At 40.1% G+C, this 26,382-nt stretch overlaps 8 protein-coding genes across 12 annotated transcripts; 3 read left to right on the top strand and 5 right to left on the bottom strand.

Moving 5' to 3' along the window:
• Positions 1-578: 578 nt before the first annotated feature.
• SC35 (SR family splicing factor SC35) lies at positions 579-3,137 on the bottom strand. 2 transcript variants are annotated; one of them, XR_010574685.1, is made up of 5 exons: positions 2,815-3,137; positions 2,236-2,364; positions 1,944-2,170; positions 1,489-1,610; positions 579-1,084 (listed from the first exon to the last, which is right to left on the bottom strand). XR_010574685.1 is itself a non-coding variant. In XM_065482402.1 (4 exons), the coding sequence occupies exons 1-3, from the start codon at positions 2,994-2,996 to the stop codon at positions 1,954-1,956; spliced, it is 528 nt and encodes a 175-aa protein (XP_065338474.1). In that variant the 5' UTR covers positions 2,997-3,135; the 3' UTR covers positions 579-1,610; positions 1,944-1,953. The 2 variants fall into 2 exon arrangements, 1 of the variants encoding a protein (XP_065338474.1); XM_065482402.1 differs by having other exon boundaries at positions 579-1,610; positions 2,815-3,135.
• Positions 3,138-3,274: 137 nt separating this feature from the next.
• Positions 3,275-6,373, top strand: LOC135938629 (novel acetylcholine receptor chaperone). Its single transcript, XM_065482403.1, has 4 exons — positions 3,275-3,646; positions 4,757-4,895; positions 4,953-5,059; positions 5,138-6,373. The coding sequence occupies exons 1-4, from the start codon at positions 3,536-3,538 to the stop codon at positions 5,258-5,260; spliced, it is 480 nt and encodes a 159-aa protein (XP_065338475.1). The 5' UTR covers positions 3,275-3,535; the 3' UTR covers positions 5,261-6,373.
• Vta1 (vesicle trafficking 1) lies at positions 5,963-8,643 on the bottom strand. Of its 2 annotated transcripts, XM_065482398.1 has the most exons (6): positions 8,621-8,643; positions 8,451-8,558; positions 8,097-8,319; positions 7,868-8,047; positions 7,538-7,815; positions 5,963-6,860 (listed from the first exon to the last, which is right to left on the bottom strand). In XM_065482398.1, exons 2-6 carry the CDS (start codon positions 8,554-8,556, stop codon positions 6,673-6,675), a joined length of 975 nt encoding a protein of 324 aa, XP_065338470.1. In that variant the 5' UTR covers positions 8,557-8,558; positions 8,621-8,643; the 3' UTR covers positions 5,963-6,672. The 2 variants fall into 2 exon arrangements, with proteins under 2 accessions (XP_065338470.1, XP_065338468.1); XM_065482396.1 differs by lacking the exon at positions 8,621-8,643 and having other exon boundaries at positions 8,451-8,600.
• Positions 8,644-8,889: 246 nt separating this feature from the next.
• Ire1 (serine/threonine-protein kinase/endoribonuclease Ire1) lies at positions 8,890-13,588 on the top strand. Of its 2 annotated transcripts, none has more exons than XM_065482391.1 (15): positions 8,890-9,288; positions 9,614-9,728; positions 9,889-9,940; positions 9,999-10,153; positions 10,223-10,462; positions 10,514-10,727; positions 10,777-10,988; positions 11,044-11,611; positions 11,666-11,835; positions 11,899-12,092; positions 12,142-12,260; positions 12,317-12,467; positions 12,521-12,712; positions 12,763-12,948; positions 12,990-13,588. In XM_065482391.1, exons 1-15 carry the CDS (start codon positions 9,163-9,165, stop codon positions 13,236-13,238), a joined length of 2,943 nt encoding a protein of 980 aa, XP_065338463.1. In that variant the 5' UTR covers positions 8,890-9,162; the 3' UTR covers positions 13,239-13,588. The 2 variants fall into 2 exon arrangements, with proteins under 2 accessions (XP_065338463.1, XP_065338464.1); XM_065482392.1 differs by having other exon boundaries at positions 8,893-9,288; positions 12,999-13,588.
• LOC135938627 (thymidine kinase, cytosolic-like) lies at positions 13,584-18,833 on the bottom strand. Of its 2 annotated transcripts, none has more exons than XM_065482401.1 (5): positions 18,622-18,833; positions 18,469-18,573; positions 14,233-14,472; positions 13,960-14,169; positions 13,584-13,895 (listed from the first exon to the last, which is right to left on the bottom strand). In XM_065482401.1, exons 2-5 carry the CDS (start codon positions 18,532-18,534, stop codon positions 13,749-13,751), a joined length of 663 nt encoding a protein of 220 aa, XP_065338473.1. In that variant the 5' UTR covers positions 18,535-18,573; positions 18,622-18,833; the 3' UTR covers positions 13,584-13,748. The 2 variants fall into 2 exon arrangements, with proteins under 2 accessions (XP_065338473.1, XP_065338472.1); XM_065482400.1 differs by having other exon boundaries at positions 18,635-18,744.
• On the bottom strand, positions 14,569-18,073 carry LOC135938622 (ankyrin repeat domain-containing protein 27-like). Its single transcript, XM_065482393.1, has 3 exons — positions 17,184-18,073; positions 15,589-16,931; positions 14,569-15,497 (listed from the first exon to the last, which is right to left on the bottom strand). Exons 1-3 carry the CDS (start codon positions 17,896-17,898, stop codon positions 14,874-14,876), a joined length of 2,682 nt encoding a protein of 893 aa, XP_065338465.1. The 5' UTR covers positions 17,899-18,073; the 3' UTR covers positions 14,569-14,873.
• Positions 18,833-22,623, top strand: INPP5E (Inositol-3-phosphate synthase). The gene is made up of 8 exons (XM_065482394.1): positions 18,833-19,439; positions 19,503-19,686; positions 19,884-20,026; positions 20,078-20,195; positions 20,248-20,523; positions 20,580-20,910; positions 21,278-21,530; positions 21,593-22,623. Exons 1-8 carry the CDS (start codon positions 19,021-19,023, stop codon positions 21,705-21,707), a joined length of 1,839 nt encoding a protein of 612 aa, XP_065338466.1. The 5' UTR covers positions 18,833-19,020; the 3' UTR covers positions 21,708-22,623.
• On the bottom strand, positions 22,607-26,292 carry LOC135938626 (uncharacterized). Its single transcript, XM_065482399.1, has 3 exons — positions 25,832-26,292; positions 24,693-24,976; positions 22,607-24,242 (listed from the first exon to the last, which is right to left on the bottom strand). Exons 1-3 carry the CDS (start codon positions 26,165-26,167, stop codon positions 24,185-24,187), a joined length of 678 nt encoding a protein of 225 aa, XP_065338471.1. The 5' UTR covers positions 26,168-26,292; the 3' UTR covers positions 22,607-24,184.
• Positions 26,293-26,382: the final 90 nt, after the last annotated feature.

Below are 26,382 nucleotides of genomic sequence, written 5' to 3'. Positions count from 1 at the left end.
ACTTAAAAAAACTTTAAAATTCCTCGCAGCCAATTACGTATAATGAATAATCATGAAAATGTATTTAATTTTTCGAGTTCTAATTAAAGATTGTGTTTGGGAAACGAAATGTAGTATTATTACATAATTTGGTAAAATGGTGTACCAAGCGTTGCATTTCTTTTAATTTGAAATTGATTCCCCTTTTCGAATTTACCCTTGCACAGATGAAATCTTTTAAAATATTTGTAAGATTTGTGAAAACTTGAAAATGGTCTCCTCGTGCATGCTTAATTCTTTTACCGTATGCAATTCAATTGGCAAACTGATACTTACGTAATAATGAGGATAGGGCCTCAACGCGAGATACAAGGCTTTTTCCTACACCGCCACTTTCGTCAAAATTCTTTGAGACTACTGTTCTTTTCAGCTTTGATTTTCTGACAGCATATTTATGCTATTTTCATTGCTTCACTTATTTTCAGTGTTCTTAACATTGACATAAAAACAATGCTACTTTCACAATTATTTTTTTGTTTTCGTTATAATCACTCGTTAACCTCTAACTTGGGTACAATAAAATGACGTAGCAATTTAAATCATGATGAATCTGTCAGTTTTATTAAACCGCAATTAATACAACTTGGAGAACTCGCTGCATCTGGCTCATAGTAATAGCGTTTTCTCTCTTGTTTCCTCTCCAGGGTACGGAAAAATAATACTCTTGATGGCTTACTTACCACTTAAGACTAAATGACCTGCTATTAACCAAAAATAATAAACCATGCGCAGAAAAATAATCGGTTTAACGCCCCCCTTTTAGGGTGTGGAGAACTTTTGTCCTTAACAGATAAAATTATGTGTTTGTTTGTGAATAATTTCGCATTTGATTTGGGCCCACGCAGAGCAGGGCGCAAATCAAAGGTTGCTTTAGGATTTAAGCCCCGTTTGGTCGCAACATTTCACAGGGCAGAACGGATGGGATCATGGGTGCAAGGTGAAAGGGTAAGGATAATCAGCCACGACTGCAACTCGAGTCTCCAAACCCCCGCACAGCAACAGCTGCACAACAGCAACACTGCTTTCTCTGATACATCACCCGCGCCTGCAGTTAAAAAACGAGGGTTAGCACTTCATCGAATATCCATATATATAATGTACAATGATTTTCATTATTTCTAGTGAGACTGAAAAGGAAACCAATGGATTGTTGACAGACTAAAATAGATTTGCGGCTCTCAGCTTTAGCCGATGATTATGCTATTGTACTCTTATTACAAGACAATTAAAAACAGATTTTCATTTCCATCCCATTTAGAACTGGACAAGGTCACCTCGCAAGATAGCTTGTGCGTTGTGCACATAGTTGACCATAGAAAAGTCACTCTGATCGAGTGTTTTACACAATTAATCTGGATAGTATAGCTGTTCATTTTACACCGTTGCGTTTCTTTCGCAAAGTGGACTCCCAGGGGAATGATTGTGTTGAGTGGTGGAAAGGCTAAGTACCTGGCAGGGAGCACCTACAGCACCTCCTACCGCTTACTCTTTCCTACCCCTTCCCCCTGCGCTGACATGAGTTAGTTCTTCAGCTTCAGACGGCGTGTTCACACAGAAGTCCACTTGCGAGTCTGAAAACATAGCAAAAGGTAAGTTGATTAATATCACCGAGGTAAAGTTGAAGCAAAGCCACCAATAAAAGTTAAATATCTCAAACCGGATTAAGGAATTCAATGACAATTAAACCCCCACCTTAGTTTGATATTTTGCTGTGTCAGCCCCCACAAAAGGGTTGATTTTCGATTTTTGCTTGAATTAATTAGCCGATTTTTGCTACAAAGATACTGGGATTGGTCGCTGCCACATCGTTTAAGAAGACCGGTGAAAATAAGCTTGTTTATCGTTAACACAAAATTTTATTCACCCCCACTTTAATTGCGATAATAATGTGAACTTCATATTACCTCCTCATAATTAGTGAGACTTTGAACGAGAACGGCTGCGGTCGCGGCTGCCACTCTTTTCTCGTTCTGGAGAGCGGCTGCCCTTCCTAGGACTCTTCCCGCGAGAACTCTTGCTATCAGACCTAGACCTGGAGCGACTGTAAGACCTGCGACGGCTACGGCTTCTGCTGCGGCTCCTCCGAGAACGGGAACGCGATCTGGAACGGCTGCGTCCTCCTCGCCTGGATCTACAATGCACAGCAGAGTATAATCAAATGATATGTATTTAACACGGGCTATTTTTGAGCTTTACCTGCCATGCCTTCGGTACGGTGAAGAAGGTCGCCCGTAACGGGCCATCTGCACGCGCAACTCCCTTCCGTCAAGAATCCTGCCATCCATGGCGTCAAGTGCGTCTTCAGCGTCACGCTTGTCATAGAATCTAGAAATATTAACATAAATGACATTGTACAAGCATGAAAAATAAATTTTCATTACATGCACGTTAGAAATACATTTTAAAATTGACAATCTTTAAACTCATGCCGATGGAATTGTCAGTGTGATCTGTGATGTAAATTATGCAAAATGCATTTAGCCAGGCCGAAACGACTACATAATGTACATTGGCCACCATTAAAAATAATGTATCTTGACTGTATCTATGTACATAATATATGGTAAAGTTTAAGTTTCTGCCGGGTTACACATCTCGCCAGTTCTTATGAGAATCCGATGTTAAAGTGGGGTTGGCGTAAACTGTGTGTATGTATGTAACTCGGCGGCGAAAACTGACTTTTCCATAAAATATTCAAATTAATATCTACAATTATGAGGCAAACTGTATGTATCAGTAAAATAATGTAAAAGCAATAAGCGAAAGAAAATTTACCGGACGAAAGCGAATCCCCGGCTTTCCCTGGAGAATCTATCGCGCGGGATGTAAATATCTCCAACTTCGCCGTACTTTTCAAACACGCGACGCAAATCTTCGGGGGTGGTCCTGTACGTCAAGTTGTCCACCTTCAGGGACACCATTCCCTCAATACTGGGCGGAGGCCTTCCGTAACTCATTTCAGCTGCAGAAGATTTCGTCCGAATTGAAAATTGCCTCGATTCCTCGAATTGAACAGTAGTAGCGGTGTATCGATCGAAGCGGCGTGCACAAACAATATGGCGGCGCCGGCGCTTTTGAACTCTTTGGTATGTAGTAGTTTCGCGTCGACACCTGCCGGATATAGATGTCACTAGTGTTGGGTGAAAAAATTGAACGGCGAATATCACAATGCGCCTTTAAACGTTCGCGATATTCATTAACATTAACATGCTATAGGCAAAGTATGAAAAATTGTAGCAAACGTAATAAATAATGGGAAAATATCAAAATTTAACGCTCTAATTTTTTGATAGCATCAGTAGTTGTTAAAATTTCAGTTGAGGATTAACTTCGCTAGCGTCACTGCGTTTTGCGCTGACATGCTGGTTCAAGTTTACAATGTGGGCGTGACGTCACAGAGAGGATTCGGCCAGGCAAAAAATCGTCCGCTCGTTTGATACGCTACAAATCAAACCTGAGCTGAACCCGACTATTTTTTCACAGAGAAATAGAAAGGATGGCGTCGATTGTGTTGAAAAGTTTATCTATTCTTCTCGGACTCTTTTTCATCTTCGTGGGCATCATGAAGATCACACCCAAACTAAGCAAAGACCTGCACAAAGACTTGGTGAGAAATCGAGAGCTCTTTCGTTCGTTGTTCCCATTCTGCTCGACCATTTGTCTTTCAAACAGTAATAGCCTGTATGATAAATCTGCATTATTTATTAATTTTTATGTATCCTGATAATCGTGGTTAAATTTTACACGGAGCAGAAAAATAGCGAAAAAGTATACCTGCACCTCGGATTATTTTTGGCAGTACAACTTTTGCTAGCACAGATCGCTAAGCTATTTCTGTTTCGCGCATTTAATGAGTGTGCCGGCTGTAAAATTTAATTTCTGCATATTGAATTTCACGCGTCATTTTCATTAATTGCGCTGGAGAGCTTTCAACGCGCATTTATTTAGTCGCAAAGACGCGAGTTAGATGTCAAAAACTGGATTCTCTTAAATTACAGTTAATTTCTACGCTTGTCGTTAATGATTATTTCATTGGCACACTGCCCCAAGTGCGAGAGGTCTATTTTAAAACGTCGTGAGTGCTCTGTTTTCAGTCGAGGTTGATATTCAAAAGAATATCGCTCGCTCTTAATTCTGACAGGACTATTTATTAAACGGTCTCATGCTGCTGGCGGCCAGTGCTTTTTAATCTCATCCTGTGTTTATTTCCCTTTGTCCAGCACATTGCGTTCTGGCTCGTTAGCGTTTTTCAAGTCAATACCATCTTAATGGATTTTTTAAACTTAACACTCTTCCTGTTTATTTATTTGCCTCACGAAGAGAGCATATAATATAGGTTAAAATATGAGTTGTTTTCAAAGAGATTTATAGCCAAAGACTAATAGTTAAAAGGATCAGATGGAAACAAAACAAACATCTTTGTCAGTGAAATAAATAGTACACCCAAAAAATATAATATTATAAATATCCAGTGCATTGCGTTGCGCCTGAATAGTTTTGGTTATGCACCCTGCTTGTCCGTCGAGCACAACGTGTTGCCTATCATAAACAGTTGCAGGCGTCAAAAGCATAGCAAAGATGAAAGACAAAATTAGGGGAACAGCGTGGGGAACAGCATAAATCTAGCTCTATTTTACGCCACTGGAAAGATGCCTGGCGGGAATTAATTTTAACGAGTTATTAAATGACTTGACTAATAATTTCTCGTTTATTGCAGAGAAAGGAATATGTGAGATATTCTAAAGTGTTCCCGCTGGCTCAAACACTTGACTTCAAAGTGCCCTCGAAGTGGTACAGACGTGTTGTTGGCAGCCTGGAGGTGGTTTGCGGTTTGGCCCTCACTTTCATACCATTTGGTAAGAAGTGCTTGTTTTGAATTTGGCAGCTTTTACCTCTAGTAAAACTTCCAACAGCGCGTGTAAAACAAGGAGCGAACATTATTCTTGTCGTTCTCATGCTGATGGCCGTTTACTCACACTACATGGTCAACGACAAATTTGAGAGAATAGCACCTGCACTTGTAAGTTCCACATTGTTGCTTAAAATGTCATCAGATATTTTTGAGAATTTAATGCATTTAATGTTTCCCCTTCCCTAGGTATTTTTCTTCATGTTAGTATGTCGACTTGTTGTGGACTGGCAGCTGAGACGCAAAGAGTTGCTGAAGTTGGAGGCCACCGCCACCGCAAACGGCGAAGATAAGCAAAACAAGCAGGACTGAGCGGCTGTATTAAATTTTATAAAAATTTTCGTCTGGTTAATGTGCACTCTTTTTTAAACTTATCGATTCACTTTTACTATTGATTAAAATTCATTTGTGATACATGTTGTTAATCGGCTGCGAAAGAATTACTGGAGGTTGCAATTAACTATTGAGAAAATTTTGCGTTTTCTAGTCAATCTGAAACCGAGACCCCTGATTCCATTCCCATCAAACTGTTAGCCTATTTTCACTGATTTTATCACTCAATGACACTCTTCTTGTTCTAATCATCCTGTCATATAAAAAAGGGGGAAAATGACTTTGTTTATCAGTAACATTAAAAAAAATTGAAATAATGTGAAGATGAGATCTTCTCCCATAAAGTATGAGTAGTATGACAAAATTCTTATTTCTGCATGTATGTTGATATTGTGATCGAATTGAAGGCTCAAGCGCAGGAGTTTTTATATACAATTTGATTATTTTACAGTTGAATACAGGGGCTGTTATAAGTGTAATTCACTAAACTCAGTTTATATTCACTATACCTTAATATTTATTTAACACTGTGTTCTTGAACATTTGAACCTATTATAGCATACAAATCACTCTGCACCTTATTGAATTTTGATAAAAATAGATGAAAGTAGAGGAATTTGATTTTTTGATTCTAAAGTAGATTTTTGTAAATAACTTATGCTAGTCATCAAATTCATTGTGAACATAAAGGTTTAATTTTATTAGAGATATCATGAAAAGTGTAAACACTGTTGAATGAACTGAGAGAATTTTGTGATCCGTGGTTAGTCACTTACAAAAAAGCACGCAGATTTGGTCACACTTGCACTTGATGTACCTGCATTAATTTGTACTACTTGTACAACGATGCACCAATTAATGATTTTTCTGTGCCAATTCAAGGAAAATTTCCAGATTTACTAGTAATGGTAAGCGTGACTTTTGCTGATTGTGCAATAAAAGTGTAACAATTTGAATGTCGCGTGGCACAGGTGGATTTCAAGTGTAAAATAAATTGAATTTGACATTTTGATCTCCCTTGTTTGTAGACGTTGTAAGTGAAACAACAGTTTTGATACACTTAGTCCAATAAAACAAGCCTTGATACCCAAATGCGAGTTCAAAATGCAAAGCCTTCATTTGAAGTTTGGAATTTCCCACATGAACTAATATTTATTTGTTGTTGCTTCAAACTTAATTGAAAAAATGGAAATTTAGTTTCATATCTTTCTACACAAAGGCCACAGAATTTGCTTTAATTTGAACTCATTAACATGATAGCTAAATTAAATATAGTTTTTAATTTTAACAATTTTAGCATATTTAGCATTCCCTGCACTTACAATGCGGAATAAGCAGTCAAGCTTAGCAATATAAAGTGTAAGTTATTAAAATGACTGAAGCCAAAGTACTTAGCTAGGATCCTGTCCTGTTTGTAGCAGAGTTAGACCCTTTTGCAGGTTCAATATTGCAGTTGAAATGTCATCATAGTTCAAAGCACTTGATGCCCATTTACAATATTTCTGGGCTTTTGTAACTTGATCAGGAGTAAGCCTCACGCCTCCGCTGGTCACAGGAGCAGCTGCGGGAGGTGCAGTCACTGCAATACAATTTTTTTTTAATAAAATTAGGACATTTCAAATTGTTTTGCAGCAAATCTACCACTGCAAGTTATTATTGTTACTCTTAAAATATAATATTACCAATTTGCAAAATTAAAACCATCACAGACACAAATGAGATGAACTTGGTTGGAAGATCTGCTCAAAAATATAATTTTTCCACACATTTTGAAACACAGATATTTAAATTGTCAACTGCTGTATTGTTCCAAAAACTCTAGCAGATCCACTCGCAGGGTTCCGAAAAACCCGGGTATTTCTCAAAAAACCTGGTGGGCTGGGTTAAACTGGTTAAAATCGGTTTTAACCAGTTTGGCCCAAGGCGGCTTTGTTTTTTGGTTTCGTCATTTTAACAATACAATTTCACTGTCAATTTTTTTTCATCATATTTTTTGGAATTTTTGTGGTTTTATGCTCTATGAAATGAAAACCCCAAAAAATCCAGGTTTTACTATCTGGTTTAACCTGGTTTTAACCAGGCCGGTTTAAACCGGGTCGATAAAACTCGGAACCCAGTCCACTCGAATTTTGAGATTGAATTTGGTTTAGCACCTGAATTCAAAACCTATGAAAACCCCCCATTGTATAAAACAATTTTGAAGCTAAAGTCCGTTTATGTTTTGCATAATAATCAGCCCTGCTAAATGGCTTTTACCTGGAGTTTGTTGAGGCGGCGGCACTGATGGATAAGACGATGAGGGTTCGTTTGGAGCATCGCTCGAAGGAACAGATGGCAGGTTCATGGGAACTGACGGCAAATCGTATGGGTTCATTCCACTTGGAGGCACTGACGGCAGGTCAAAGTTTGAGAAGTTAGCGCTTGGAGGGTCAAAATTGTTTGTGGGCTGCTCTGGAGTGTACAAGCTAGGTGGCTTCACAAAACCCATTGGCTGAGCCGAATAATCCTCTCCACCAGAAGCACCTTCTTCCTCCCTGAAGTGAAAAGTATGAATTTCAGCCAGGAAAACTGCAATTTTTATTTTACCCTTCAAATTCTCCCTGAGGACCAGGTATGGGCGTCTCTCCATTTTTCAAACAATTGTGGATGTAAGAAGCCTTCCACTTGGCGTACTTTCTGCTTTGAGAGATGCTCTCTGTGAGTTCGCCGTAAGTCTCCATCACATCAAAAAGCATGCCCGCGGTGTAAAAGGACTTGACCACATTCCTGAGAATCAGTAAGTTAATTTCCTAAAAAATTGGGAGTGTGTGCATACTTGTTGAAAATCCCCGCCCTGTCTTGCCCATCGGCCCAGTCAAAAATTTTCAACGCGTGGTTTTCCATGTATGCCTGAGCAGCTACATCGTTTGTAATGCTCTCATTGTCCGCCATGTCCTTTTTCTTCTGCTCAAGCCAGTCCATCAGGCTAATCAGCAACTTTAGAGCATCTGGTGACTTCTTGTCAATTTTCAAGCCAGTTTGCATTGCATACAGTCGGCCTTAAAATATAAAATTTAATTTTCAATCAGTCTATCGTGAATATAATACAGATAATACATATTATTAAATTATACCACAGTAGTGACAATAAAGGTATTAATTACATAAGGGAAATTACAAAATAACTTACACCAATAGCTAACAACAGGATCTCTCTGGTCATGTTCTGCAGCAATCTTCAAGTAGTGCTGCAGAGATTTAAATTGTGGTGGACATGGAGGGAATTGGTCCGCCATATCTGAAATCATATTACCGACGAAGTGATCACCTGGATGCAAAGATCAGCAAAAGTCCACTAACCTCTACTAAATATATTATTATTCACGCGATCGGCACACCTCTAGACTCTACGACTCTAAAACAAATACAAAAAAATGCTTTGTTATATTTTTGTTAAGTTCTGGATGTGGATGTATGGGGCACAGTTGCCCTGCTGATCCGTAATAAACCAAAATTTGAATCTAAAACACCCAATGGATGACAACATTGAACATTCGACACACCCACTCACATCAGCTGACTCGTGTTTTCTTTTGGTAGCAGGAATGATTGCCATGATTGATGATTCCTTACGTATGGGGTTTTTTGTTTGCTAAACAATGCAGTGGCACAGTCTTCAAGCAAAAGCAAAGGTGTAATTTTATTTCGTCAGCCAAAGTCAGCACGCAGTCTGATTATTATTATCAACTTTGGCCTCGCTTTTGGGATTGGGGGCAGTAATGAATTTACACTCACGCCTACTGAAGGCGAGAAGGAACAACAGGTTATTACGCTCTGCAGCAGAAACAAGAGTATAAATTTTCTTCAAGAGGAAAACCTGTTAATTTAAGAAAAGCGAAAATATGACATCGAGGGCCAGAAAAAAATGCACCCTGTTCGGTGCCGTCTCCTCTATTTTGTGTCTACTTCTTCAGTGGCAATGCCAATCCTGCTACGCAGCGGTAAACACGCACAACGTTGTAAGAAAGGTAATTATTATTCAATTAAACGCAAAAAGAAAAATTATTGTTTACATGAGAGAGCAAAAGAGTTTATTTGTCTAAAAGGCGTAATATGTATGATTATAATGTATGTCATAGAGGAAACTTTAACATCTCAATGCCATGAATAAGTGACGTATCATATCTATTCATAATTAATTGCCTTCATTTTTACGGGTTTTGCATCATCAAATAACTTATGCATGTATATTGGTAAATTGTATGAAGTGAATTTGAAATTCATTGCTTCTAAATTAATTAAATTTATTTGCATTGTACTTACATACTACATGTATCATTTATCTCTGTAAAGATCGTCAATACAGCGTTACTGGAAGACAACCCTTTGCTCTTGGTGTCCACCCTTGGAGGTTCGCTCATCGCAATTGAGCAAGATACTGGAGACATCCGTTGGGAAATCTCAAATGGTAGTATAATGGTCACACTATTTATTTATATTTGTTGGTCACTAAAACTTATTTTGACTAATTTATCACTGCGAGGATCAGTGATTTAATAGAATTTGAATTTTTCGTCCGTCATAGAAAACAATTGAAGATAAAAATTATTGTAACATTCTTGTTTTAGATCCGGCAGTAATGGTTCCATTTGACATGGAAATCAACTTTGCTTCAAAAGAGTGAGCACTGATTTTACTTGTATTCAGTTTTATCAACTAACCTTGCTAATAATTCCAGGCATTTGTTCTTGCCCGACCCAAAAGATGGTTCACTGTACTTGCTAGCGAATGGTAAAGGTGGCTATGAATCTGCTCTCAAGAAGCTGTCATATACCATTCCTGAACTAGTTGCGTCTTCCCCCTGTCGGAGCACAGATGGAATTCTCTACACAGGTTAAAAAAATAGCATAGTTCTAAAATTAGCCACTACTTACAATCTTGTATTACTTCCTTTCCCTTCAGGTAAAAAAGTGGCGTCCTGGATGGCTGTAGATGCAGTCACCGGCAAAAAGCATCTAGTGATGGGCAATGAGCAACAAAACTTTGATGTCTGTCCTGCTGATGGCTCGCAGACAATTTTCATAGGGAGGACAGAATACAGTATTGCCATGTATGACAGTCACAAGAAAGAAAAGCGGTGGAATGTCTCTTATTTTGACTATACTGCTGGCACTCTTGATGATATTGCAACCCAGAACTATCGTAAGAGACAAATTTTGAAGTCTTGAGTAATTTAACCATTTTCCAATGCAGCGCTTGTCCACTTTGCTACCAATTCTGATGGGAGTGTCATGACTTTGGATCGCGATTCTGGACGGAAATTGTGGGGGCAGAAATTCAAGTCTCCAGTAATTGCTATGTACGCTGTTCAAGATGACTCACTGGTCATGATTCCATTCACAACTGTCGGCGTGGACACTCTCAAAGCACTGCAGTTGAGCCACGCAGGCGCCAATATGAAATTGATGTGAGCAACGCTCAGATTACGGAGATAAGTTTTTACCGTCAAATTTCAGACCTGCACTTTATGTGGGCCAATTTCCACATGGGCTTTACGCATTGCCGTCACTTATCGACAACACAGTCACTCGCACCTTGACGTCGCCACCTGCAATGCTTCTCATCGAAGGTCCAAAAGAAAATAAATCAACAGAAGAGAGTGATGAGAAGGGTGCTAAGCCTTCAATAGGAAGCACGTCTAATACAAATCCCTTTGAAAACCTGCTTGGTAAGAGCCTTTCTTAGCTATGGTTTTAATTGTTTATCAAAATTACTGTTAACAGGACATTACCAGATTCCCGAACGCAGTACAAACGTACTTCAAATCACTGGGAAAAGTGATGTGCTATTGAAAACTCCTGAAAATCTGGTGATTGAAACTGCTGAAAGGGTTACAATAGATACAGAAGGGGACCAAGTAAACGTAAGAGTGGTGGATGAGCTAAAATTGGCCTGGAGTAATTTCACCAAAGGCAACATATCCATGGACTCGGTCGTCAAAATATCCATGGCTATCACTTCGTCAACATATCATTTTGTGCAGACCAAAGCAGTCATGACTTTACTTTTTCTTCTGCTGGTGTTCATCACTTTTTACATGGCTTTTTCACTCTATGGGAAACAGTCCCACTTAGCTGACTATGAGCAGGACGATTCAGTTGTTCGCGTTGGCAAAATTGAGCTTTATCCGTCCCAGATTTTGGGCAAAGGCTGTGAGGGCACGTTTGTGTTCAACGGCAAATTTGATGGCAGGCCTGTGGCCGTGAAGAGGCTTTTGCCTGATTGCTTCTCTGTGGCTGACAGAGAAGTCGATCTTTTGAGAGAGTCCGACGAACACCCAAATGTTATCAGGTACTGTGTTTCTGATTTCAATCATTCAAACCAAGCTAACTTTACACGTTCTAGGTATTTTTGTACTGAGAAAGATAGGCAGTTCAGATACATTGCTCTTGAGCTGTGCGCGGCCACATTGGAAGATTTTGTCATCGGCAAGTTTCGAAACGATAATATTTCCGAGGTTGACATATTGCTCCAAGCCACGTCAGGCCTTGCACATTTACATTCCTTGGATATAGGTTATGTTCATTAATACAATTATGAAAACAATTCATAAGAATAATGTATTATTTGGATTGCAGTCCACAGGGATATAAAACCACACAACGTTTTGCTGTCTTATCCCAATGCAAAAGGAGAAATCAAAGCAATGATATCTGATTTTGGCCTCTGCAAAAAGTTGATGAATGGCAGGTACTCCTTTTCCCACCATTCAGGAGCTGCAGGTACTGATGGGTGGATAGCGCCGGAAATGATTGACCCAGAAAAGACCGCTGTGAGTTATTGATTTGTTTGATGGAGCCACACATAAAAAATATTTTTAGACATTTTCAGTTGATATCTTCTCTCTGGGTTGTTTGTTTTACTTTGTATTATCGAAAGGGAAGCATCCATTTGGTGACGATTTGCACAGACAGGCAAATATTATCAATGGAGAAGGGAGGTACAGGTTTTTATTCTTTTTTAAATGACATGATGCCTAACTCCCTGTTTAAATAGGCTGGAACATTTGGAGGAAAACAAAGATTATGTGGCATTGAACCTCATACTGGCCATGATCGACATTGATCCTAAAAATCGGCCGACAGCAAGTGCTGCGATGAAACACCCATTCTTTTGGGACGCAGACAAACGCCTCGCATTCCTTCTGGTTCGTAATTCTTTTGCTGGAAATTTTCAATTAACTTCATGTTCATGAAACAGGAAGTCAGTGATAGAGTTGAATCAGAAAATTTGGAAAGCGAAGTGTTGAAAGCACTGGAATCCAAGAATTGGGTGGTAGTACAAAGGGATTGGAGAAAGCACATTGGAGAAGCAATTGCTGCTGATTTGCGCAAATACAGGAATTACAGGGGAGAGAACGTGCGCGACCTCCTGAGAGCACTGAGAAATAAAGTATGCACTCAATGTTTCCATCTTTTTCAATATATTAAAAAAAATCTCAGAAACACCATTACCAAGATCTGGCTGAAGATGCTAAGGAAATCTTGAAAAATGACTCAAAGGATTTTCTTGCGTATTTCACTAAAAGATTTCCCCTTTTGCTGATCCACACTTGGGTGGCAATGGTTTGCATCAGAGAAGAACCAGGAAAGCAAAAATATTACGACACTTCATACCTATTTCCTCAGGTATTAAAAGTAAATAATTCTAAAAAAACAATTAATTTAAGTACTTTCAGAATGTTGCCATCCTGGCGAAACCTGGAGAAAAGCCTGAAGTGGTAGAAGATGAGATTGAACAGAAGACCAACTCGCCCAAAGACTGGACTTCAGCGTGGAACAATGACAAAAAACAAAACAAAAGGCGTACCCCTCCTCATCCAGCTTGGAAACTGAACTGGCGCGAGACTCCAAAGAAAACTCCGTTGACCGAGGAAGGCGAAAATAATAGGGAAAATATGAGAACGGATATTTTGTAATGAATTTGTACAAATCTTGGCCGAGAAACCGAGGTGTGGGTTTTGAATTGTGACTATGCACAAATAATGGCTCACTAAATGTTTGACATGTATCCTTAACTTTAAATTGGCGTTGCGTCAGTGAGTTGACTGAACCAACTTGTGGGGCCTTTATTTTTTAAGTGCAATAAGTTTGTCCGTCCAGTCACAATCCTTGAGCTAGTACGAGTCTGCCACGATGAGAAAGGGGTAAGAAGTGAGAACGTGTGATCAACGCTTATGTTGTCTATTTTTGTAAAGCGTGTTTTTTAATCAAGTAATTTTAATGAGACACGATTTAAAGTGGAATTAAATATGAAAATGAAATTAAATGAAGTGATTATTTTATTTTAAAAGTCTGACACAACACGGATAAGATCTGAGGGGTTTTGACATAGAAATTACCTATCCTAGGGAATCTTAAAAGAAAATTAAAATGACAATCACTTACAGGTTATTTTAAATGAAATATAGTGATCCATTCTTGCCTAGTCAAGACATCTCCATTTGGTTGTTGCACACGTTTGTCAAATCATTGAATGGTTCAAGTCCTTGCCTCTTGGTGGCTTTGGTTGGGCTTTTGTGGTAGCAACTTCGGCACACAGCCATGTACTTGTCTGCCCCTCCAATGACCTCCACCTAACACAGATGACGGCATAAATAAGTTAAAAAATATTTAAAAACGAAAAACTTCAAATGTTACTTCCTGCTCTTTTCCGATTCGCTTTGTATATGAAGCGCTCTCAAAGCACATCATGCAAACAGCATTCAGTTTCTCAACACTCTCAGCAAGGGGGACCAGTTGCAAAATGTTGCCAAATCCCTTTCTTTGGTATGTTCCGTCCAACGCAGCCACGACCACCATTTTCCCACTGTCCGCAAGTTTTTCACAAAAGTCGACTGTATCAGCAAACTATGATATAGAAGAACGTGACTTTTTAAAATTGATACGAGTTATAAGTAGCGTAAGACTTACAAATTGGCCCTCATCAATGCCAACCACATCATATTTCAAGGCAATGTCAAAGTACTCTATGAGATCGGATGCAGAGATGGCAGGAAGCTTTTGTTGGTCATGCGTTGATAGACTGACATTGTCATAGCGGGTGTCCCCGGAATACTTGAACACGAGGCACCTCTTGTTGGCAACTTGGTATCTCTTCATTCTGCGAATTAGCTCCGTTGTCTTCCCCGAAAACATGGGTCCAAAGATAACCTGCAAATTAGGAACCGTTTTTTGAAGCACATACCATTTAAGACTAAATTAGGCTCTTCATTAAGGATTTTAGTGCTATAAATAAATGTAGAAACCTTGAAATAAGTATTGTCCTTTATTATTTACAAATTATTTGGCACTTGGTTAGTAAGATGCAAAAATACTGAGTGCATACATGATTTAGTTCTGGCCTACATTTAAATACATTAATTGACGATTGACAAGACAAAACTTAAGTTCATAGAGAGAATTCATTGCCTGGCAACTTCACAGCTTTCAATTTTATTTCAGACTAGTTATCATTCAGTAAACAGTACGGTTTGCCAAGGCATCTTTTTTAGATCTCCTCTGAAGTTTATTGCAAATATCATACCCAAAAGTTACAAAATTACAGTTTCACATTAATTGGTAAAGAGCTCGCCTTTCAAAAGTTGGACAACCCTCAGGGCCATTATCTCCTCAGCCTCTTCAAGAGGTGTTTTGCCTTCGCCATTTTTGGTCTGCAAATTGGGCATTCTAGAGAGCAGCAACTCTGTCATGGGTGCACTACCTTGGATGGCGGCGTAGTGCAACGGCGTGTTACCCCGCGAATCCTGCGCGTTCACGTCACAACTTGGAGCGTCAAGCAGCGCTGACATCGCTGGTACTTTCTTGGCCTGGCAGGCCAAATGTAAGGGCGTCGATCCCCTACCTAGGGTTCTTATATTGACACTTGCACCGGAGCAGATAAGCAACGGAATGAGGTCGGCGCACCCAGCGCTGGCTGCTGCATGCAAGGGTGTTATACCCTCAGAATTGCATACGTTGGGATCAAGCATATCTTCACCAACGTCATGATAATCCACCAGCTCCCACTCAGAGAGCGACTGGGAGCGCTCTCGAGCTTGGCATTTGTCACAACTGCATAGGGGATGACAGGGCACGTGAAACATGGCGGACGTATGGTTGATGGAACCTTCGATTCCTAGGTAATAACAGGCCAGACGCACATCACCAACAGAAATGGCGCGTAGAAGCTTCTCCGCCTTAAAATTAGGGGTTCCTTTTGTTAATTGTCTAGTTGACATTACAAAAATTGAAATTTTTACTAAAGAAATATTTAAAGTGTAAGTTTACCTTTTTATTTTGTTGGACAGTCAATGGTTTAGTACCATACTCATGATTGTTATCCTTAGATTTACTGGGGTTGGGCAAAGAGCTTGCTCCTAGAGTGAGGTCCATCAGATCCAGCCGAAGTTTAGAGGCGGCTGCAATTCTCATTTTAATAAAGCTTAGGCGTTTCCTGAACCCTCTTGAAGACGGTTGTACGGCGGTGGATAACAGTTTCGAGATGTGGATGCTGTGCGCCAGATCCATAGGAGTGAGTTTGCGGTTGTTCTTAGCGTCAGGTCTTGAGCCAGCTTCTAGCAGGATTTGGACAATGCCTTCGTATCCCCACTTTGAGGCAAGATGCAGAGGGCCATCGCCGTTCAAGTTAGCTAGATTCACGTTCAAGGGCCGATTTGTGTGTTCGCAGAAGTAGATAAGGGCTTTGACGCAAGTTTCATGGCCATTCTGCGCTGCTAAGTGCAATGGGGAATTTCCGTCGTTATTAAGACTGTTGGGGGTCGCCCTCGAGTTCAAAAGGAGGAGCATTAGGTGTTGATGGCCTTCTAGAGCTGTGTAATGAAGGGGCGTGTTGCCCCTTAGGTCCTTAGAAGTCACTTGAGCTCCTATTTCCAGCAAAAATTCGGTTATTTCCAGGCGTCCATATTTGCAGGCAACGTGCAGCGAGGTCAGTCCCTTTTCATTAGTGGCGAGCAAGTTGATGGCAAGACTGCTTCTTTGCCTGGCAAGTTCGAGTTCACATTTATCGCAGTTGCACAGCGGGTGGCACAGGTTATCTGTTAACATTTCGTCGAGCAGCGAAGACGGGGTAAGAAGGTCTTGGACCTTGGACAGGTTGTTGACTTTGATGTTGTAAAAAAGGTATTCGGTTACATTCTCGAGACTATCGATTTGCTGTCTAGCATTTTCTTCGCTCTGCGCCTCTGGATAGAGAGGTTCAAATAGCCGACCTGACCGCACATGCTCCAGAGCAGCTTCCAACGAAGTCACCAGAAACGAGTTGAGATTTTCGTCTCGGTCGGAGAAATTAAAGTCTCTCATCATTGTGAGGTGGGCCAGCCAATTCGGAAGAGAGACTTTGACAACCAGAAAAATCAGAATAGGCAGGAAGTCATCCGCACTGACTGCCTGATTTGCTGGATTTCCTGATAGGATTGCCAATCCTTTTTGAATGCATCCCACTTTGCCAATGACAGTGCTGAAGCCATCAATCTTAGCCAATTCTTGCTTGGCAGCTGGGATTTTCTCATAGAGCTCGTTCCTCACATCTAAATCCTTTAACTGTAGTTCAACCGAGTTTCTAATGATTTTGTTCAGCTTTGCATCATCCTTGGCTGTAGCAGCTACAATTCCTGAAAATAAAAAGCAGGTTAAAGAAACTTTGAAATAAAAAATATAAATATAATTAATCTTCAAGTTGAAATCAAAAGCATAATTTTTTAGTAATCCAGAAGGCAGACAAATTGGAATTTCTTAATTATTGTTTTTGTGAATATGGCATGCGACAGCAATAAAATCAGTTGCGTTAAGAATTGAAGCCGTTCTTGCTCGTCATTAAATCCTTTGCATTAGATTTAATATTATCTGTATGGATAACAGCGTACCTTTTATGAGACTTTTGTAGATTCCATGCTGCATGTAAGTCTCAACAGCAACTCGAGCATTCTGCAACACATGCCTGTTGACTTTTGAGTTCTGCTCTTCCAGTCTGAGCTCTCTAAGAGCGCTGCTCAAACAATGCTCGTACAGTCCTTTGGTCAGGTCTCTCTGCACTTGCAGCGGTTCGGCTTCCAAGTCCGGCTGGCTGTTGAGAAAGCCTTGAATTGCCTCGTCTAGCTTTTCCAAAGCTAGCTGACCACCATCCTCAGACAAGAGGAAGTCAATGCAGTCTCGCAGGCTGCCGAGGGAGATCAACGGGTTTGTCAGTGCATGTCCTGAGCAGGAGTGCTGCTCCAGCAGATTCTCCAAGCACAAAACTTTATATTTGTACAGTTCACTCGTGTAGCAGGTCTCTTCAAACAAGATCGTGGTGCTAAAGGTGCGGCCATCGTCCCCTTCAGACGTGATGGCCCTGTCCAGGACCTTCACCTGTCTGTCCAGCAGTGAGCAAAAGTGGCTCTCGGGGAGCTCATCGCTGGGAATGAGTATGTGCGTAAGGAAGTCCTCGTCAGTGAGTGGGTACTTGGGCAGGGCGCCCGCCCTGGGCACACAGATGACCCAGCCCTCAAGAGTGGCTTTCTGGAAAAGCTCTTGGTGATCGGTCTGCAGCAGTTGGAAGAACGCGTTTTCGTTGAGGTCTTCGTCGTAGGTGCACTCCATCACCTTCCGAGATAGCCGCCACCTTTGGCACCTGCCCAAGTCATGTGAGCGCAAGAGACGCCGCTCGTCTGGCCTCTCTGTTTAGAACTGGTTTAGTAACGACGGACGCTAATTGTCACGTGAGCTCACTCAAGGCCAACCAGCTAAGTGAATACATACACTCGACGAAATTATTTTGACAGCAGAGACAGATTCCTAATGGGGATTTAGGGCCGCTTCAAATTTATGCCATGCAATGCGTTTAACATTTAAGTGGATAAAAAATCCACACATGATTTTTGAAGCCTTGATGAATTTATTTTTATTTCATCTTTGTAGGGAACCTCTCGTTTGTTTTTTTAAATCTGGCGTCCCAGTGTTGGTCACCTTGTAATTGTAAACATTCCCCTCCTCCTCTGCAAGCGCGCGCTTTTCGACCCGGAATTGATTGCATGCCATTTCTACGCGATTCACTTAATAGAAAAAGCTAAATCAACTTTAAAAAATTTATAATAAAGCATGAACTAGTGAACTACAAAATGAAGATGGCACAGGGAGATACTGCACAGAAGAAACTGGGTTTTTATGTACCTGGATCTGTCCTTTCTGTCTGCAAGGCTCAACCATGTCATTCACATCCATTTCGATTTTAGACATGCCCTGGATCAAATTTACAACCAGATTCACAGAGAAAGCCTAGAAATATGTCGATGCGCATTAGAAAATGGTGAAATTCAAAGTTACATCAGTTATGAACCACAAAATATCACTGGTAAAGTGAGATGGAACCGGCACGATTGGGCACGATATCTTGATCTCCTTCTGTATGGTCTTGCTACTCTTGCAAAAACCCGGGAATGAAGTTCGGTGGCGGGGTACAATATTCGTGCCTTGTAGGGGCGGTAGGCGGGCTCTTTTAAAGTGTCGAATCTGTACAGCTGTGAAATCTGGGGGAGTGGAATATTAAATCATTTTATTGCCGCTCGTGCTGGGTTGCGTGAAAACATTTATTCTTGCCGGAGGTTGTTAAAGGGAGAGTTTTGTTGCCCGACTGTCGCAATATAATTGCTGAATGTAGATCAGAGCCGATGCAAATTTACCAGGAGTGGCCTCACAGTTGTGGTCGAGCGAGGCCGACGGTTCATGTCCATCCAGGCAGAAAATGCGAAAATGAGCTTTCGCAGCAAGGAGCCATACAACTTTCTGCGCACAAAATCCAAGAAGAGTAAGTCAGAAAAGTCGTCTGAGGCGAAGCAATGCTCGAGCAGCGAGAACAGCAAGTCCTCAAAGGCAGACTTCATGGACCACGACTTTGCTCTCTACGGGAGGTCAGGGCGCAGGAACACGCTGCCCAATCTGTTCCCGGAGGGCGAGAATCTACAGTCGATGATGGCGAAGGGCAAGCAGAAGTCCCAAGAGGATTTGACGCTGCCAGCCATCGGCAAAGGAAGCAAAGATGAGCAGCCGCTACCTTTCTTGGACTCGCTGATTAAGAGAAAAAACAAATTGCGACAGAGTTTCCACGGCACTCTCTCCTCCACTTTGCCGTCATCGAATAAATTGTATGTCATCTGCATAGTTTTGCATGTCACAAAAACAAGTATTCATTTAATTTTCATTCACAGACTCATGCGCCACGGCACCTCCGGCAAGAATAAAAAAGGGTCATCAAGCAGCTCGCAGCCGTCCTCTTGTGAAAATTCTCCATTTATGAAAAGAGTTGAGTCAACTGGACGTTTTCGCCGTAAAGACGCAGAGAGTTCGTTGGATAGCAACCCAAGCCTTCCTTCAACCCCTAATACAGAAACGGTAAGATGATAATATTCTCATTTGTCATTTTTCTTACTAATTTGCTAGTGGGAAGTTTACTTATCATGATCCGTCTGGAACGTGCAGTTAATTTAGATTTAGTTTGTTCCATCAAAAAAGCAAGTGTGCGTTATTGTCATAGAGAACTAAGCTTTTATTTTTAATTTGGTCAAAATTCAATGATAAACTGAAAACAGGTCGAGACGGCAAGTATTTCAAAAAGCATGACAGATGAGGCAAGTGACGAGCCAGGTGGGGCTACCATGGAAGGATTGGCCAGACAAGCGCTCCTCGCAGCTAGAGTGTTCCATTTGATCCCTGTTGAAAAGGCCAGGGAAAGGTATACACGCCAGAAATTTGATATTAATACCTCACTTACACACGTTTTTAGAAATTTTCTGCAAGGTCGTATTGCGTCAGTTTCATTAATGGGAAAGCTCGAGTTGGATAAGGTGCTACCTCAAAGAGAATTGTCTATATTTATTGCTACCTGGAATATGAATGGCCAAGTACATTTCACATTGCCAAGAGCGAATCTGTGACTAACCCTCATGCTAACAGCAACCACCAAAGGACCTGAACGATTTGTTCCTACCTGCTGACCTAGAGCATGTCCCTGACATCTTAGTAGTTGGCACTCAAGAGTCATACCCGGACAGAACTGAGTGGGAGGTTCAGATTCAGGAAACGCTCGGCCCTTCACACGTTCTGTTCCACTCAGCAGTTTTTGGTGTTTTGCACATATGCATTTTTATGCGTCGTGACCTGATCTGGTTCTGCTCCATTCCCGAAGAAGCAAACGTCAGTACAAGAACTGCCGCTGCATTTAGAACCAAAGTAAATGCATATAAACTCAAATTGAAGACACATCATTTTCGCGTCATATTTTTCAGGGTGCTGTGGCTATTGGCTTCATGTTATTTGGCACATCCTGCTTGTTTATTTGCTCTCACCTTACTGCACACGCTGACAAAGTGAAGGAACGCGTACATGACGCCAGACGCATCATCGGCTCCCTTGAGCTGCCTAAAGCGCTGCCCCTTAGGACAAAGAGCAAGGACGCCACGCAAAACTACGATTACGTGATCTGGAGTGGCGACCTGAATTTTAGACTAGACCAGAGTCGCGAGGATGTGGTGCAGTGGGCATGCAATGATCAAGCATTTCCAGCTGAGGTGCCTTTAATTTTAAATGGCGACCAACTGCGACAAGTGATGGAAGAAGGTAAATTTACAATTATTTAATGGCAATTATAGATTTCATTAAAGGCTTAGATTAGGGGATATTTTTTGCTGTATGCCTGAACAGGTATACTTTTTTTGCTCAATATGAAATTCGCACATGTAAAAACTAATTCTTTATCTCTTCAACTGTAGTCAGATTCTACTTTATTCCCTTTTGCTAAGTTTGTTTTAACGCAATGCTCACTAGCGTTATGTTCATAAATTTGATTTTGTTGTTTCAGGCGTGATAACAATTTGCACTACATGCACAATTGCTTATTTTATGACTGTATTACTTTTCACACTTTTTACTTATTCTACAACGCTACTGCGAAAGTTAAATTATTATTAAATATTATATTTTTTAGGTTCAGCTTTCAATGATTTCCAAGAGGGACCCATCCATTTTCCACCAACCTACAAATACGACCCAGGCACCGATCACTTTGATACATCCAGCAAGAGGCGTACTCCCGCGTACACGGACCGCATCTTGTTCCGCTCAAGACTCATGCACGAACTCAAATGCAAGATGTACAGCTCTGCACATCAGGTGCTCACATCAGACCACAAGCCAGTCTGGGCTCTCTTCAGTGCCAAAATTCGTCCAGGAAAAGACTCGTAAGTTTAGTACCTCATGGTTAGTAGCCGTGACAAAAATTAATAAAAATTCCTTCATGCAGGGTACCACTGGCTGGAGGACAATTTAATCGAGAGGTTTACATGGAGGGAATGAAGAGAAGAGCTGCTGCCATGGAGCGGCGCAAGGGTTCCTCTCTGATCTGCTCTGTGCAGTAGAAAACACAAAATGCCAAAGCTTCTATATTCAATGGTTCCCTTCTTTTAACCTGGGTATTAGTCTAGTCAGCATTTTAATTTCAGTGATTATATGTGACATATCATATTGGGGACGTTTAGTTGTTGGCAGCGAATTTACTCAATATTAGCCCGGTTAGCCTGTTGAAATCCCTTGGATATTAGGTGTTAAAGCTTGATAGTGTTCAACCCTATGGTATTAAGATGGTTACAAAGCCAAAATAGTATTTTTTGTAGAGACCTTTCAAAGAAATTTTGTGTTCACCCTCAAGCCACGTCATTTTTATGAGGTCCTCGATCTGTTTGGAGCAGCTGATTGCCTCATGGATGGGTGCTTAAAAGGACTTAAAACCTGATGAATTGATCCCAAATTCAAGGATATTTTGATGTTTAATGTCATATATTGATGTTAAGAGTTTATACTGTCACATAACTGTGAAAATGTTACCCTATTTTAATATCTGACTTTAAGCCCAAATGCCTTGACTAAACAAGTAGATATGATTGTGATTGGAATTTGATGGATCGGTAAGGATTAGCCTGAGCATATTGTAACACGAATCTCAAATCAACCCTCATAATCATTAAAACAAAATAAATTTATTCAATGTGCTTGTTTGATGCACTGTTCTTGTTGTGTGCTGCACTCTGGAAGTTTGTATTAACAAGGGCCCCTCTACAGCCGCTGCCTTGTTCACTTTCACGTGCAAGTTCTACTATCTAGAAGCTATTATTTTACCTTTGTGTTCCCACGCCTAAGTTCTGTTCTTATTTGATGTGGTTCACTCACTAACACGTTTCAGATTCTAGTCTTGGGATTGTTGTTTTGTTTCATACTACGCACAATGATTCAGATGGTAAATAACAATAAAATGTGTTGGTTAATATGCGTACAAAATATATTTATTTTGATTTTTACTTAACACAATATTTTTCTTTTCTCTGTGGATTAATATACCATTGTCAACAAGGATGTTGGCATTTTTTATCTATTTTAATTTAACTGTATCAGAATATCATGATTTTCCAAAAAAAAAAAAAAATCCATGTGCATGCGCGTTTAACAATAATGAAATGCACGACTTGGATTTTGTATGCTTATAAATGACTTAATTTACAATCTCAATTCTCAGCTTATTTTTCAGATTTTTTGTCATTGTTTATCTCTTTGCATTCTTTGAGCTGTATGCATTTGCATTTTTTCACTCTTTGCATTCGATTTAAACAATGACAAGGCAAAATCAAAATTATACTCTCACTACAGCGACCTTCATTTTGGTTAAAATAAAAAATTATCACTAAAATATAGAACTATCAGTTGAACAGCTTAAAAGAAGCAAAGCCTCTATCTATAAAATTCCCAAACCTCTGAGGAAAGGGACGTCATTTGCCGTATGATAGCAAGCAAAGTACGTACTAGCATAGCCTATTTCTGGTGTACATCTTTTTAAATCACTGGTGAGATTGATTACAAAAATCGGAAATATCAAGTCGTTTAACTAACTTTTTACAGTTGTTAAAGTGCCAAAATGTAAATAATAAAATATAGAAATCAATTTATACAAAGAATGTCCAATCTTTATTTTATATTAAATCATAATTAAATGCCAAATTAAAAAGATTTGGTCTGGTCAAGATACGAAACGCATCAGAGGAATGAATTTGATGATTTCACACAAGTTCAATAAGGTTGTTTCTATGACACTACTTGCTCTCTTAGAGTACTGAGTGTGAGCTATGAGATGCATGACTGGTCAATTTTCATTTACGAAGCAAAAATACAATTATTTTGTTTATCAGAGATTTACGTTGATTGATTGATTGTGCTTAAGTTTTTAAGGGCGTTTGATATAACTTCAATTTGCTACCTTAATTTGCATCGAAAAAATAACTTCACACTATAGAATATCACATTTTGAGTAGTTTATGCCCACGCTGCCCAAATTTATGGCACGCTATTAATCAACTAAGACAAATCTATTGTAACCGATGGAATCATGTTCGCCAAATATGCCAAAATAAACATCTTGTCAATTTTTTTACTTGTCAATATCCAAAGCCGTGTCCTTATAAAAATATATGTTTCAAGAGAAATATTATATTAACAATTCTAGGTTTTCAGTCGTTGGTGCAGAGAGATTTAAATCACATCAACTTTCTGATTTCTGACTGCTTTCGAAGTCAGCATAACGGATTGAGAGCTATTCAAATTAGGAAACGTAGCACATTAACTGTTATACCTGTATCAGCGTAACACTAGTAAATGGAAATATTGAAAATACATGCAAGGCAACGTATGATTCATGTTCATCGCTTGATCTGATAATGAGAATCAATTGTTTCATGCTACGACTAGCTGCATTCGTGATGAAAATACTAAAAATTTGTTATTTCAATACTTCCCAGAGTATTTAGAAGCAACTATTCAGTAAGAGCAAGGTTGAAAAGATGGGTTTCTTTCAGGGCTTGTGAGATTGGTGTAACTTGTCTCCACTGAAATGACCTTCTGACGAGATACTGAAACACACAAAAAACCAATGATAAGATTAAACCTTTTCTCGCTCACATTCATACAACATTTGGCTCGATAGAAATGAGCGAAAAATTAAATCGGCGAGAGACCCCCTGCGTCGAAGTACCCGCAGGTAGCCCGTCAGCTACCTGCCTGACAGCCGCTTGCTCGCACAGAGGCATTATTCTCCTTTTGGATAATTGTTTCACACTTTGTAAATAGCGCACTACTTGCATACCTCCCTTATTAAACGATTCGCTTCGCCGGATTAATCTTCGCTACCTACGGGCTGCTCACACGATTTCACTATTTTGAACAATTTAACTCTCATAAATCCCGGCTCTTTGACGCTTCTGCATTTTTACTATAGTGTCACTTATTGGCATTTTTTTCTTATTGGTTTCTTGTAAAATTGGCCATGGCTTGCATGAAGCGCATAAGTAATAGATTATTACCTGTTGGTAGGCTGACATTTTCCATCTCCCATGAAAACTCGAAAGAGTTTCTCGTCACCAAACAAAATCATCGCCTCCTCGTAAGTAGGCGGTGGCACCTCAGAAGATTCCACCGCTAGACTCATCGCCCCTAATTCGGGGTTGTCATTCACTGGGTTACTTGGAATGTGAGTTTGCTGGGGCACCACAATTGATTCATATGAAGGGGGTAGAGTTAAACTGCTGGCATTCCTGGCCATGTACTGTTGTTGCTGGTGTTGCCTTCTTGCTTGAAGAACTAATTCCTGCAACATAATCAAGATGCCGTTTTAATACTCCTATTTCAATATTCAAATAAAATAAATCCTGGACCTAATGAGGATGGATGGTGGTAAATTTAGTGATTCGTCGTGCTGGGTAATCTAGTGAGCTCATAGCCCACGGGATGTGCTGACCGAGCAGAGGATCAAAAAAATATTAATTATTGTTTTAACCACCAAATAAGACTGTACTGTGAAGTCAAAACTTTTATCGGAATGAGAGATTAAAGGAGGAAATTTTCCCAGTTTTCAAAGCTACAGGGATTAAGAAGTCCTTTTTAATTATAATATAAGGAACAACCTGTCGACAAATTTTCTTAAATTTGTTATTTATTTATGCATATTTCTGGATTATGGAGATGGACAGATAATGATTGCCTAGATAATGAGGCGGGTTTAAACCCAAAATGTTTAGCATGATCTTTGATGGATCAAATCCTTAATCATACCTTTTTAAAATTTAAATTGCTACTTCATATTAAATCCTAAAATATTAATCATTCCATTTTAAAAAAATTAAAACTTATAAATGTAACACAAATGAACACAATTTTCATTCAAACGGTTCATATCATTTTACAAGTATGGTTGAAAATAAAGTTAACCAACCTGTAATGCAAACAACAATTTAAGGCTGCAGATAAATAGTTTCAATGAAAATTAAATAAGCTCAATAAGCAGGTTAGGTACATAGATACTGTGTGCAATAACGATTTAACCCAAACGCGTAGAAATTGACCTGAAGAAAATAAAATAATGACCTAATACAAAAAGCCATTCAATCCTGTAAAATTGAGGTGACGACTTACATATCAGACATAAAATTACACACGTACATACCCTCCACAGGGCGCGCTGCCGCATAAGCATTTGCAACAAATACTTTTTGCGCAGGTAAAGTACGCTCTTGACAGCAACCATGAGGCCTGAGCAGATGAAAATTGGCCCCACAAGCCACATGTGACCGAGAGTGTAGAAGACGTAGTCGTGCGTCTCACCGGCGGCCAACACGGTGATGACAGTGCCTACGGAGAACAGCATAGTGGCCAGCACGAGGTATGAGTAGGAAGTGCAGTCACATTGACCCAGCCGCGAGTTGTCTTGCACGTGGAAATTCACGTTGTCCATCTGCCGAAGTCTTTGTCGAAAGTACGACGACTCGAGAACGGCGGCCATCGCGCCCTTTCTGCACCTATTTCGGCAAATTAACCTTCGTTCCCCGGATTAACCCTAACGTTAGCCTCACTCAAGGCCACTAGCGTGTATGTTAGCCGAGCACTTGTTTTCAATCGTTTCTGCCCTCTGGCGGGCGGACTGCACGTAGCGCTTGTTTTGTTGATGGTCGGCTCCGTTTTAACCAATGAGAGGCGCTGCTTTGCCAAACTGATGAC

The sequence above is a fragment of the Cloeon dipterum genome, chromosome 3 (genome assembly GCF_949628265.1).
Source record: "Cloeon dipterum chromosome 3, ieCloDipt1.1, whole genome shotgun sequence".
Classification (NCBI taxonomy): domain Eukaryota; kingdom Metazoa; phylum Arthropoda; class Insecta; order Ephemeroptera; family Baetidae; genus Cloeon; species Cloeon dipterum.
The sequence above is the reverse complement of the archived record's forward strand: the minus strand, read 5'-3'. Positions and strand labels throughout refer to the sequence as shown.